Source organism: Melospiza melodia, unplaced genomic scaffold, assembly GCF_035770615.1.
Source record: "Melospiza melodia melodia isolate bMelMel2 unplaced genomic scaffold, bMelMel2.pri scaffold_37, whole genome shotgun sequence".
In the NCBI taxonomy this organism is placed as follows: Eukaryota; Metazoa; Chordata; class Aves; order Passeriformes; family Passerellidae; genus Melospiza; species Melospiza melodia.
The window spans coordinates 7,792,042-7,804,682 of record NW_026948690.1 but is presented as its reverse complement, the minus strand read 5'-3'; the positions used below and the strand labels follow the sequence as shown (position 1 = coordinate 7,804,682).

The following is a 12,641-nucleotide window of genomic DNA, read 5'->3' as shown; positions in this document are numbered from 1 at the left end:
GTACCTTCTCTCTCCATCTGGGAAATATCTGCCTTGGATACCAGAACCTCGGATCTGTACTGCTGAAATTTGGAGAAGGTCTTCTTTAATCTCCTCTCTAAGCTTCTTATGGTTCTCCTCTATCTTATCCTCTTAATTCTGCAGATGTGTTTCTACCACTGCAATTCTGGCATGTGTCGGGCCATGTACAGCATCTGCATATGCTCAGAGCTTCCTTGCCATGTCAAGCACAGTCTCATCCCTCTCATCTCTCGTCATGATGGCTAAGGCAGAAGCATATTCATGTGGCCCAAGTCGTACGAGTTTTCGCCACATCACAGACGTGCATGGTACCAAGTCTGGGTTTCTAGTTGTTACATCATCTGAGAAGATAATCTCTGCCACTGCCATTTCTCTCAGGCGTTGGATCCCTTGCTCTATTGTCTTCCACTGACTTTGCTGCATATAGAGATCGTCCGCACACAGGTATCTTTCTGCTACGCTTCTTAGGACCCGTTCCCAGAGGCTGTGAGGGTTAGCCCCCCTCATCATTCCTTGGTCTATGACAGGATCCTGTGACAGAGATCCCAAATGCCTGGCTTCAGTGCCGTCCAGAATTGTAGCCTCGCCTGCAGCGTCCCAGAGCCAACTAATTATGGATTCATCAGACCTTTGAGTGTAATCCTTCCATAGGCCACGAAGGTCCTTCAGGGAAAAGGACTCAATATTTGCATCTGATCTTGCACCTGCTGCTTTGACTCCTGATTTTATGTCAGGAATCATTGAGGTTCCTTCTCCTTCATCATCATCATCATCCCCTGGTCGATTGGTCTTGTCCGTGCATTTCCCAGTTCTAGTGCTGGTAGCAACAGCCATGGGTTTAGATGCTGGCTTCGAGCCTGGAGTATTAGCTGCAGCCTGAGTCACCGGGACAGTTGCTGATTTATCTCCCTGCCCCCCTGCCTCTCTCTGCTGCCCAACAGTATCTAGCAGTGTGCAATAAGCATAGGCCAGGGCCCAGGTCACTGCAATGACCTTCCTCTCCTTAGGCTTATCCTGGTACTTCTCTTTCAGAGATTTCCCCACCTCAGCTGGGTTCTGAATTTGTTCATGGGGAAAATCCCAGACTATAGGGTCAGAGAATTCCCTCAGGATTTGGCCCATATCCTCCCATTTCCCACACCACTTAGGATTTTCCACACCGGGGTCTACTCCTGAGTCAGGGGTCTTATCAGCCCGTCTAGAAATCTCAGCCCTCATTCTAGAGAAGCAGCAGGCTGTATAGAGGAAGGTTACAAGAATGAATACCACGAAGATGGTTTCTTTAACATTGAGGGGAAACTGAACATCCTTCACTAGTGATGCAACTGATTCATAGGAGAAGAAGGAAAGCAGAGGCTGAAAAACCTCGTTCCCTCCTGCTCCTCCTGCAACAAACTGGATGCATAACCATAGCCATGAACCATTCATACCTGGAGCAGACCCTAGCATGTTTATAAACTTCTTGCAAAATATTGCCACCAAGCCCAGCAGGATAGCTACTCTGGTCACTGCCCCTCTGATGTAAAAACTACGTATTAGGTGTTGAAAGTGAAGGAAGCCAGCCCACCTTGTCGCTGATCAGCATTGACTTTGATTTATTGATCAATCAGCCACTTCATATAACAGTGTTAATTAACTTCATGCATATTGCAAAATCTAAGCTCATGATAGGTTACAGAGAAAACTCTAACCCCTCCTGTTGTTTACAATACCTGTGGTTTGTCTATTGAAAACAGGATCAGTGTTCTCAGAGAGCCCAAGGACAGAATGTTTGCCTGTATGGGAAAACTGTCTGAGAATCTTATTGTTTATAAATTGGTGCTTGAGAGAACCTAATTGTTTATAGAATCAAGCCTGGGAAATGCTTTACAACTACCTTTTACTTTTCCCTCTGCTGTATACCTTCATGGTCTCTTTCTTTAAGCCATGCTAGAACCAGACTCTCCACACTTCCCCCGTCTTTTTCTTTTTGAGAAAGGAGGTTAGTTTGCCAAGTTTTCTCTGTCATCCTACCAACCATATTTTGGATACAACTACAAAGACAAAGTAAAATAAGTAAAAGCATTTAAAAGCACACTCAGTATCTCTATAAGGTTCCCCAGCCACGGTCCGAGCAATGGCTTTTATCCCAAACGGTTAAAACCACCCCCAGCCGAGCCATGATGTCCGGCCTTTTCAGGCATTGCATGGTAGGTGGTAATTGGACTAAGAAAAGCAGGCTGTTAGCTCTTTTCATTCATGCGAACCTGGAGAGGAGGCAAACGGCAAGCCTGAAAATGATCCTTTCTTTCCTTGAGATTTTCACATCCACCCCCCTCCTGGGTCTCTCAGAAAAGTTCAAAATCAGTTTTACGGTCTTTAATCCTTTAGTCATTTGGCTCAAATGGCATCAGCTGGTCGATTCTCAGTCCTTTGTTGATTTGGAGTGGTGGGAAAATAGTATGCACTTCAAGCACTTAAAATATTTAAACTTAACAGACTTATTTGTAAATAATGTAAAATCACTTAAATCTAATAAAACTTTAACAAAATTAACTGACTTTAAATTCTATACAACTTAAACCAAATATAATTCAAACTTAACAGAATCTAACTTAACTTAAACCTAATATAATTTATCTTAACAGTATTTAATATTTAATGGCACTTAATAGACAATTTAACTTAAACTACTTAATAAAAGATAAAACTTAAAAAAAAAAAAATATAGCATTTACTATAACTTACTTACAGGCCTGATTCTAAAATATTAAGCTAAAATAACTTTCTTCACGTGTTTGCTATAGCATTTCTATACCAAAAACCACACTCACAACATCTCACTCATACAATCAGTCCAAGACATCTTAGCATTTTTAAATTTTTCAAAATATAATTTTAGAGTCTGATGTTCCACCGACTGAGCCATCCGGGCTTCTGATGTTAAAGTCTACGTTAATGCAGGTGATTCTGACAGCATAACCAATGCCGAGCCAAATCGGCCAAAATTTGACCCACACATTTCTACGCTGATTTCTGTTTCACAGTCTGCTGGGAAGAACATAAGTCCCCTTGACTTAGGTGGAAAACGTCCTGATAGCCTTTGATGTCATTTGTTTATTATCACTGGTTTCTAAATTTCAGCAGGGATCCCCTCCCTTGTTGACAAAAGGTCACATCCATTAGGCTGTTAGGTCCAAAACCGAGGCTCTTTGCCAGCTGCGGGGCGGAGAGACAAGCTCTGGCGCTGGAAAAGCACTCCAGTGCCCCGCCGCTTGTGCCGGAGCAGGCGTCCCCCCCTGCTCTGTGCTGCGGGTCACTTCCTCTGCGGCGGCCCCGCCAGCCCCGTGGCGACTCCCTGTGGTGTCAGGTTGGATCACAGCGTGCGCTGCAGACACTGCTGGTCGGGTCGCTCCCCCTGCGGCGCGGCTCCCACGCGGCGGCTCCGCTCTCCCCGCCACTGCCTCCGCTCCCGCCGCTGCGGTGCAGTATTTTAGGTGGCCGCTCGCCACGGCTGCTCCCCATGGCAGAGCGCCTGTGCCGAGTTCGGAGTAGCACAGCCCCGCAAGCTCCACGAGCTGCAGCCGCTGTCTTGCACTCAGAGACATAGTGAGAAAGTGCACCGTACATCACCCACCATGGCTTGCTTAGCCTCTTGACAGTTTTATCACTTTCTAAAGTAGCCTCCCATAATAAATCACCGAATTCACGCCATTCCGTTAACTTGTAAACCACACAGGGTTTAAGGAAAACCCCTTTACTGTAGCCATAAGTCCGAAGTCCTGTTAAATCCTTTTGCCAATCTACCCCCTTAATTTGCCTTTTTTGTAAAAAGACAGTCAATAATTCATATGCTGCTTTCCTTTCCATACCTAATTAATCAGCGCTGAATGCAGCCTCTTCAAGGTCCGTGCAGCACATCTCAGTCGGGCTCACCTGTACGACACCCAAGGCACGACACGACTCAGCTTCTTTTTTATCCCTTTATCGCGTTTACTGCCGTCCCGCTGCTCAGGACCTGACCCGTTTTCTTCGCTTCTTCATGGTGCATTGCCGTATCACGTCCGGGTGTCACCATTATGTTGAAAGCGAAGGAAGCCAACCCACCTTGTCATTGATCAGCATTGACTTTGATTTATTGATCAATCAGCCACTTCATATAACAGTGTTAATTAACTTCATGCATATTGCAAAATCTAAGCTCATGATAGGTTACAGAGAAAACTCTAACCCCTCCTTTTGTTTACAATACCTGTGGTTTGTCTATTGAAAACAGGATCAGTGTTCTCAGAGAGCCCAAGGACAGAATGTTTGCCTGTATGGGAAAACTGTCTGAGAATCTTATTGTTTATAAAGTGGTACTTGAGAGAGCCTAATTGTTTATAGAATCAAGCCTGGGAAATGCTTTACAACTACCTTTTACTTTTCCCTCTGCTGTATACATTCATGGTCTCTTTCTTTAAGCCATGCTAGAACCAGACTCTCCAAATTAGAGACAATACTAAAGCTATTCCTGGATAAGGAAATAAATCTAGGGACCAGAGAGGTATTAAAATCTCAAAAAACCCTAGGGACCAGAAATGCATGCAAACCTTCACCCCAATAGACAGTATGAATTCAAAAAGCATGGCTATTAGCTGATTTAAAAGAACACAGAGTAATAACAACCAAAATGCAGTCAAAACAGGGTTTTTCCACTCTCTCTCGAGCCCCATGTTGGGCGCCAATATTTTGTCCTGGTTTAGGGCAAATTTGTTAAAGAATCTGCAAAGGAGGGCCCCTCCAGAAAACCAAACCCACACGGCCCCTCCCCCAACCGGTTCGGGAAAACATTCCTTGGAGAGAGGTGGAAAGAACCTGTTTATTTCAGGCACAGCACCCCCCAGCACACAAAATGAACAATACCAGATGACACCGCTCTGAGAAAGATGACAAAATCAGAAAGTCTCTTTCGGGGGTGGTTGCTCTGTTCTCAGTACCTCCGGCGCTGGGGCAGCTGCTGCAGCCACACGGTGCAAACCTTCGGTGTTCCCAGGTCCCAGTCCGGAGCAGGTTCGAGAGGGTCACAGAACCAGGAGAGGAGAAACAGTCCAGGTAGGGATGTGGACTGTTTAGCTAGAACTAGCTAATAAGCAGAGGCCAAAGCAGAGCAGAAGCGAGAGCAGAAAAGAGAGCAAGCAAAGAAGCAAACTGAAAGAAAGAAGTGAAAAACAGCCCTATGTACTGCTCGTCTCTGTGTCCCTGATAAGAGAAACCCAAAATAAACTTTCACTCCTCAGAGCCGGTCTTAAAGGCACAGAACAGATGAATGGGGATACAAGCATCATAACATCACCCCAGGACACTGCCAGGCGGCCCTGGCTCTGACTAACAGCATCTGCATTGGCACAGGAAACTCCCAGCTGATGGGAATAGACTTTCTGACTGACTGCAGAGGCCAGGACAAAGCTGAGTGGTTTCCCTGGTGTCCCCCAGGCCTTGCTGGCCCCAGCGGCTGATGGCATTTGTGGTCCCTCATGTTCCTGTCCCCACAGCAACAGCATGGGGGTGCTCCCCCTGCTCTGCGCAATGCAAACAGGGGCTGCTGAGCCAGTGCTGCTGTGTCTGTGCCTGCAAGGATGGGGCACCTGTGTGAGCTGGGGGAGAGGCCAGGGCTGCAGGGGGTGTATGTTGTTGGCAGCTCCATGAGGACGCTCTGGGATGCTGCCCTGGGCTGTGCAGCATACTGGGGATGGATCAGCCCCTGCTCTGCTGCTCCTTTTCATCTCCCTCAGGGCTCTTGCAGAGCCCAGGGCCACCAGGGCAGCGGGGCAGGGCCACAGCAGCAGCACTGGCAACACCAAGTGCTGCTGCTGCGGGGCACAGCTGCTGGGCCAGCTCTGATCTGCCCCAGCTCAGCACACAGACATTGCTGCTGCAGCTCCAGAGGAGACAACAAAAGGGGCATCTCTGCATAGAACACTGCTTGGAGATCCTTTAATTTCTTTAAAGCAACAAAGAGTGCAGTCCCTTATTAAAACAGTCTGTGGCCACAAGGAAGGTGGAGAGAAACAAAATGAAAAATGGCACAAATAATTATATTTATTAGTGGACAAGATTTAAAAAGTAAAATAAATAGATAAAGAACCACGAAAATGAAACCATCAAGAAGTATCAAAGATGACTTTTATTACATGTGACTTGCAGAAACTGGCCAGCAGTTTAATGCTTCCGAAACACGCCAGTCATCAGTCTCCACACTGCAGCCTTCAGCTCCTGGTTCCTCAGGCTGTAGATGAGGGGATTCAGCACTGGAGGCACCACCGAGTACAGAACTGACAGGGCCAGATCCAGGGATGGGGAGGAGATGGAGGGGGGCTTAAGATAATAAAGTGTACCAGTGCTGAGGAACAGGGAGACCACGGCCAAGTGAGGGAGGCAGGTGGAAAAGGCTTTGTGCCGTCTCTGCTCAGAGGGGATCCTCAGCACAGCCCTGAAGATCTGCACATAAGAGAAAACAATGAACACAAAGCAACACAATGCTAAACAGATGGAAAACACAAGGAGCCCAAATTCTCTGAGATAGGATTTGGAGCAGGAGAGTGTGAGGATCTGTGGGATTTCACAGAAGAACTGGCCCAAGGCATTGCCATGGCACAGGGGCAGGGAAAATGTATTGGCTGTGTGCATGAGAGCATTGAGAAAGGCACTGGCCCAGGCAGCTGCTGCCATGTGGGCACAAGTTCTGCTGCCCAGGAGGGTCCTGTAGTGAAGGGGTTTGCAGATGGACACGTAGCGGTCGTAGCACATGATGGTCAGGAGAGAAAACTCTGCTGAGAGGAAGAAGAAAATCAGAAAGACTTGGACAGCACATCCAGTGTAGGAGATGTCCCTGGTGTCCCAGAGGGAATTGTGCATGGCTTTGGGGACAGTGGTGCAGATGGAGCCCAGGTCGCTGAGGGCCAAGTTGAGCAGGAAGAAGAACAGGGGTGTGTGCAGGTGGTGGCTGCAGGCTACAGTGCTGATGATGAGTCCGTTGCCCAGGAGGGCAGCCAGGGAGATGCCCAGCAAGAGGCAGAAGTGCAGGAGCTGCAACTGCCGCATGTCTGCCAATGCCAGGAGGAGGAAGTGCCTGATGGAGCTGCTGTTGGACATTTACTGTGCCTTGGCATGGGGATCTGTAAGAAAAGTAATCATGGAATAGTTGGGTTTGGAGAGGACTTTAAATATCCCAGCACAGCTTGGGGGCACTTTCCTCCCACTGCCTGCCCAGGGCTCTGCTACGTGGAGCTGTCCCTGCCAGCAGCTGCTTCCCTGTGCCCAGGGCTGGGCCCTGCCAGTGCTGCCAGAGCCCAGCCCAGCCCTGGGGGCTCAGCTCTGCCCTGCAGACCCCTCCCAGCTCTGGCACTGCCCAGGGGCAGCTTTGGCTCTGCAGGCTCTGATGGCAACATCACAGGAACACTGAGGAGACTGGGAAAGCAACACTGATGCTGCCTCTAAGGGGCCCTGCAAGGATTTCTGTCACTGCCTGGTTTATTAACATCTGAGAGAATTTTGGGGGTTTTTTTGGGGTTTTTTTCTCAACCTGAACTGAGAGATGAATATCTATGTGCACTTTCCTATCCAGGCAACCCAGAACAGTATATTCAAAAAGCAGGGAATTCCCTTTCATGCAGCCCCTGCCTTGCTGTGCTCCCTGTATAATCTATTTGTTCTGGCATTAAATGCCATCCTGGAAGCAGTCCTGAACAATGCAGCATCCACCCCACACAAGGAGAACACTTCCAAGCCTGACCAACTGTCTCCTCCCACCCAGACCATGTTCCCCAGTGCTGGGATCAGCTGCCAGGGATGGCTGAGAGCTGTCCCTGGCAGGCAGCAGAGTCCCTGCCCCAGCACAGTGCCCTGGGCTGCAGGACCCTGCTCTGCAGAACAGCCCTGGGCACCCCTCGCTGCTCTGCACAAGAGACAATCAGAGAATGTACTCACAGAGTCTGTAGGCATTAGAATGTTCCAGCTTTAGGAGATCACTCCAGGAGCTGCAGCTGCATTGTCCTGCAGCCAGAGGTTCCTGTGCCAAGGGCTGGCAGTGATTCTGCCCCAGGCACTTCTCAGCACCTTCCCAGACCTGAATGATTGAAGCTCTCTGTGCCTCTGTGCTTTGCCCGGGATGGCTGCAGGCAGTGCCCCAGCCCTGCTGGGCTGGCAGAAGAGCTGCTCATCAAGAGAAATGTGCTTTTGAAGCTCTTATTGGTTATCAGGAGCTGCCTCTGTGCCTGGAGCCCAGCCAGCTCAGCAGCACAGACACAGCAGAAGGACTTTAATGAGCCTCTGGGGCTTTGTGCTCAGGCCCTGAACATCAGTCCCTGAGAGGGAGCTGAAGAAACTTCTCCAGAACTCCAAGTCAGAATCCAGCTCAAAGTTTTGTGGACTTTTAATGGGTCCCAGAGAGGGACACGACTGAGAAAATGTCCCCAGACTCCAGGCAGAGCAGAGAACTGGAGGCAGTGATGACATGTTGGAACAAGGAGAAGTCAAGTCTTGGTGCCCTGGGGCACAGCAGTGTCTGTGCCACCAAGGGCTGTGAGGAGACACCTTGTCCTGAGGCCCTGGGGCCTCCTGGCACAGCCTCAGCCAGGCTGGGCACTGTAAGCTCATTGTCCTGCCCTCAGCACCCCCCCCTAGCCCACATCCCAGTGCCCTCAAGGATCTGCTGGAAGGAGTCCCTGGGGAGCCTTGCTCAGGAATGGCCTTGGGGTCTCCTTAATGCTCACAGAGTTTTTCAAAGGACTTTGGGTTTGGCTTTTGCCTTGGAGTCTCTGAGAGGTTTTTGCAATCATGGCCTACAATTATCAGCTGTAATTAGTCCCTGGAGAGGCTTTGTCAATAACTACACATTGTGGGCTCATTAATGCTTCAGGTACTTCAATTATTTTAGGGTACTTGGTGTTTCCCTTTAGATAGAGACTCTGTGAGAGGCTTGTGCAATCATGGCCCCAATTATCTGCTTTAACGAGTCCCTTGAGATCTTTGTACTGACACTCAGTGGAGCTCATTAATACTTTAGGATACTCAAGGTTTTTAAAGTACTTTGGATTTTCCTTTCCACACTGAATCTCTTAGAAGTTTTTGTGCCATCCTGGCCTCCAAATCTCTCCTCCAAGAAGTCCATGAGGAGCCTGTGTAGCAGATGGACCTCAGGGGGACACATCCATGATTTGAGACACTTTGGGTTTTTTTTCTGACTTGGACTCCTGGAAAGGTTTGTGCAATCTCCTCTCAGGCCCTAAGATTCCAGGGCTCATCTCCAAATGCACCACGTGGCTCATTAGGATCAAACAAGTCCCGACAAACCATGGCTCTGCCTTGATTTCCCTCTGCTCTAGTTCAGTTCATCAGAAATATTTCTGTAGTGGTTTTCGTTCACCTATTTGAGATTTCTTGGAGAATGCAGCATTTATTGTTGTGGGTCCAGTGTGGGCTAATTACCAGTGCACTCACTAGAATATACTTACTCATTTCCTCCTGTGTGATAAGATTAGGAGAACAGCAAAGCAGGCTCAAAACTTAAAGAGGGTATAAGGAAAATTTCATTAATAGCAACTAAAAGAAAGAGTAATAAGAACAAAACTTTCAGAAGACTTCTTCTCTCCCTACAACCTTTTCTTTCTTACTGATAGTATAAAGAGACAAACCTAGAATTTTCAGTCAGTTTACCCCAACTAGAATAGTCTTTCTTGAGTTCACTTAGGGAGAGGAGTCTCTCTTTCATGCTATGGAGACTTCTCCAGAAGAAACACTTCTGTTGTGGCTCTCAATTTCCATGAAAAGCAACTGCCCAGAAAAATCTGCAATTGGGACATCCTTCCCAGTTGTTCAAAGCTCTTTTACAGTTGTGTTTGTGGGCCATGTCAACTTATGGGGTATTAGTTTAAAGATGAGCTGTTTAAGAGCAAAGGTCCTCATCATCTATTTCTGAAGTCATCTTCATCTCTGAGAACAGAGATCTTTTTCTTCTCCCTCGGAAAGCACAGGATCTCATCACTCTTCGCTTTTTCAGTGTTCAAACTTCTCATGGGATCACAGCTACTTCAACATTTGCTTACTTTAGCACGGAGGCCTTTGCTGAACAAGTCATTTCCTCGTACTTTTCAATGTGATACTGGGAAAAAGAGAGTCTGATGTATCAGTTACATCCTTCTCCATAGCTTTACAAGAGGATTTCAGCCCCAAGATCAGGACATCTCCTCATCCCTCCCATCTGGGACTCAACTTCCTCTTCACTGACCTCGGTGTCTTCATGTTGCTCCTCTATGTGCCTGCACTTTGTCCTTTTCTCTCACTCCAGGGAGGATGGAAGCACTGAAAGAGTTCATATCTCACCTGGGGCCTGCAGATGGTTCCATGACCCCGGCCGGGCTCAGTGCTTGCAGCCAGACCTGCTCCCTGTTCCCTCAGTTCCATGGGGCCCCACAGTGTCCCAGGGATCTCCATGGGAAGGAAGGAACCCAACCCCAGTGTTGCACGGGCATTCACCAGAGGCCAAGGCCAGCCACACTGACAGATTCACCTGGGAGCAACCCTTGGATATACCGAATTTTGGAGGTGGAATCCTGTGGAGAGTTTTGTCAAAGAGTGGCTTGAGGAGAGGGGACACAGCCGAATCAATTTGGTAAAGATGTCCTAACTAGGGCAGAGGCCCTTTCGCGGGCAGGGTGTCCTTGTTCACAAAGAAGATGCTGAAGTTATACAAGAATGGGATGTGGAATGCAGAAGTTGCTATTCTTGCTAACCACAGGAATGTAGCTAAAGGCTAAATTATGCGGGGTTGACATGTAGCTGAATAGCCAACCCTGAGCTCAACTTTTTCAATATGTATGATGCTCATTATGTACTGTATTTAGGTTGCCAAATCAATCAATAAATTAGACCTGTTGATGACCATCTGGTGTCCTGGTCTCCTTCTTTTGACGTCTGCCTCCGTGTCTTGCTGAAAAAGAAAACGGGGGAGGACACGCCACGGTCGAGGGTAGTTGAAGTTGGGTCCTGATCGCAGCCGGAACGGTGCCAGAATTTTGAAGCACCCTCGAAGTTCACATCGGTGACTCGGGCAATACGTGTCTGCCAGAGCCTGGAAAGCCGCAACAGCGCTGACGTATACGAATAGGTATGGATAGGCAAGCAGCATATGATCTTTTAGCCGCGTATTTAGAAAGGCGAGGAGTAAAGGGGATAGATCTACAAAAGGAGCTACCAGGGTTGTTAGCCTACGGCTATGCTAAAGGGGTTTTCCTTAACCCACATACGGTCCATGAGCTTGCGGAATGGAGAAAATTTGGGGATATACTGTGGGAAGCGGTGTTAGAAGATGATAAGACAGCAAAGAAATTGGGCAAGCCATGGTGGGTGGTGCACAATACACTGCTTCAACATGTCTCTGAGTGCAAGGCAGCAGAAAGGGTGACAGAAGCTCATAAGAGGAATATAGGGTATGGTCGTGAGGATGATCCTCTTGCGCCTTCAGTAAACAAGGTGTTAATACCAAGGGTTTACAACAGTTTGGTATGGAGGATCTTGTTACAGGCGCGGGGGGGCCATCTGCACGGAGGAGAAGGACGAGTTGGAGGACGGCAGAGAGAGCGAGCTGAGCCTGCCGCCTCCCCCACCCAAATGGCCTGTGCAGAAGCGCCAACAGCGCAGAACTCTTGGAGAGTCAGATCCTATCCCGGGGCACTCAGTGACCTGTGGGAGGAGATGGCTAAACAGAGGAGAGAGGCTTGGGCTGCTCTGGCAAAAGAGACAATGCAAACGGGGGATGGTGAGGCAATGGAGGCCGCTTCTGCTCTTGCCTGTCCGGTTACATACACGCCACAGTAGGATGCTCAGGGGAACCACACACAGGATCTGGCGGAGTACACTCCTTTAGACTGGAAGTTGTTATCCCAGTTGCGGTCCACAGTTAGTCAGTTCGGTGTAAAAAGCGAACCTGTTAGGCAGATGCTGGATTATCTCTTTAATACGCAGATTTTGTGCCCAAATTACTTGAGGGGAATAGTACGGGTAATATTTACTCAGCATCAGCAATTGTTGTTTAATGCGCATTGGCAAGCCTTGGTTAATGAGTCAGTTGTGACACAGCGAGCTCAGGGGGATCCGCTGCATGGAGTGACGATAGATGAGCTCATGGGCTTAGGGGCATACTTGCACACGGAGGCACAGATGATAGCAGGAGCAGATAAGCTTAGAGAAGCCATGCGGTTGGTACGTGCTGCCATAGAGAGGGTTAAAGAGCCAGGAGGGCTGCCGGCGTACATGGGCATAAAACAAGGTAGAGAGGAATCATTTGGGAGTTTTATTGACAAAGCAGCTGCGGCCATAGGCCGGGCGGGAGTCGCAGAATAAATGAAGGGGGCGCTATTGAAGCAGTGCACCTTACAAAATAGCTATCCGGCCACGCAAAGGGTGCTAGCCACTCTGGGAGCAAATTGGACCATTGAGGAAGCACTAGAGCGAATGGCATTACAGCCAATAGCCTCACAGGCATTTTTATTAGATGCCTTAAAGGAATTAGGATTAGGGCTGCAAAAGCAAGCAGAATCCACTCAAAATCAGGTGTTAGCTGCTCTTGCTCCTCTCCGAAACGGCTCAATGGCAGTCACGCA

At 48.4% G+C, this 12,641-nt stretch overlaps 1 protein-coding gene across 1 annotated transcript; it reads right to left on the bottom strand.

Moving 5' to 3' along the window:
* Window positions 1-6,201: 6,201 nt before the first annotated feature.
* Window positions 6,202-7,134, bottom strand: LOC134434506 (olfactory receptor 14A16-like). Its single transcript, XM_063183163.1, has one exon. It carries the CDS (start codon window positions 7,132-7,134, stop codon window positions 6,202-6,204), a length of 933 nt encoding a protein of 310 aa, XP_063039233.1.
* Window positions 7,135-12,641: the final 5,507 nt, after the last annotated feature.

Excerpts from the sequence above, each read along its gene's own strand:
- LOC134434506 (XM_063183163.1), bottom strand. The coding sequence starts at position 7,134 with ATGTCCAACAGCAGCTCCATCAGGCACTTCCTCCTCCTGGCATTGGCA.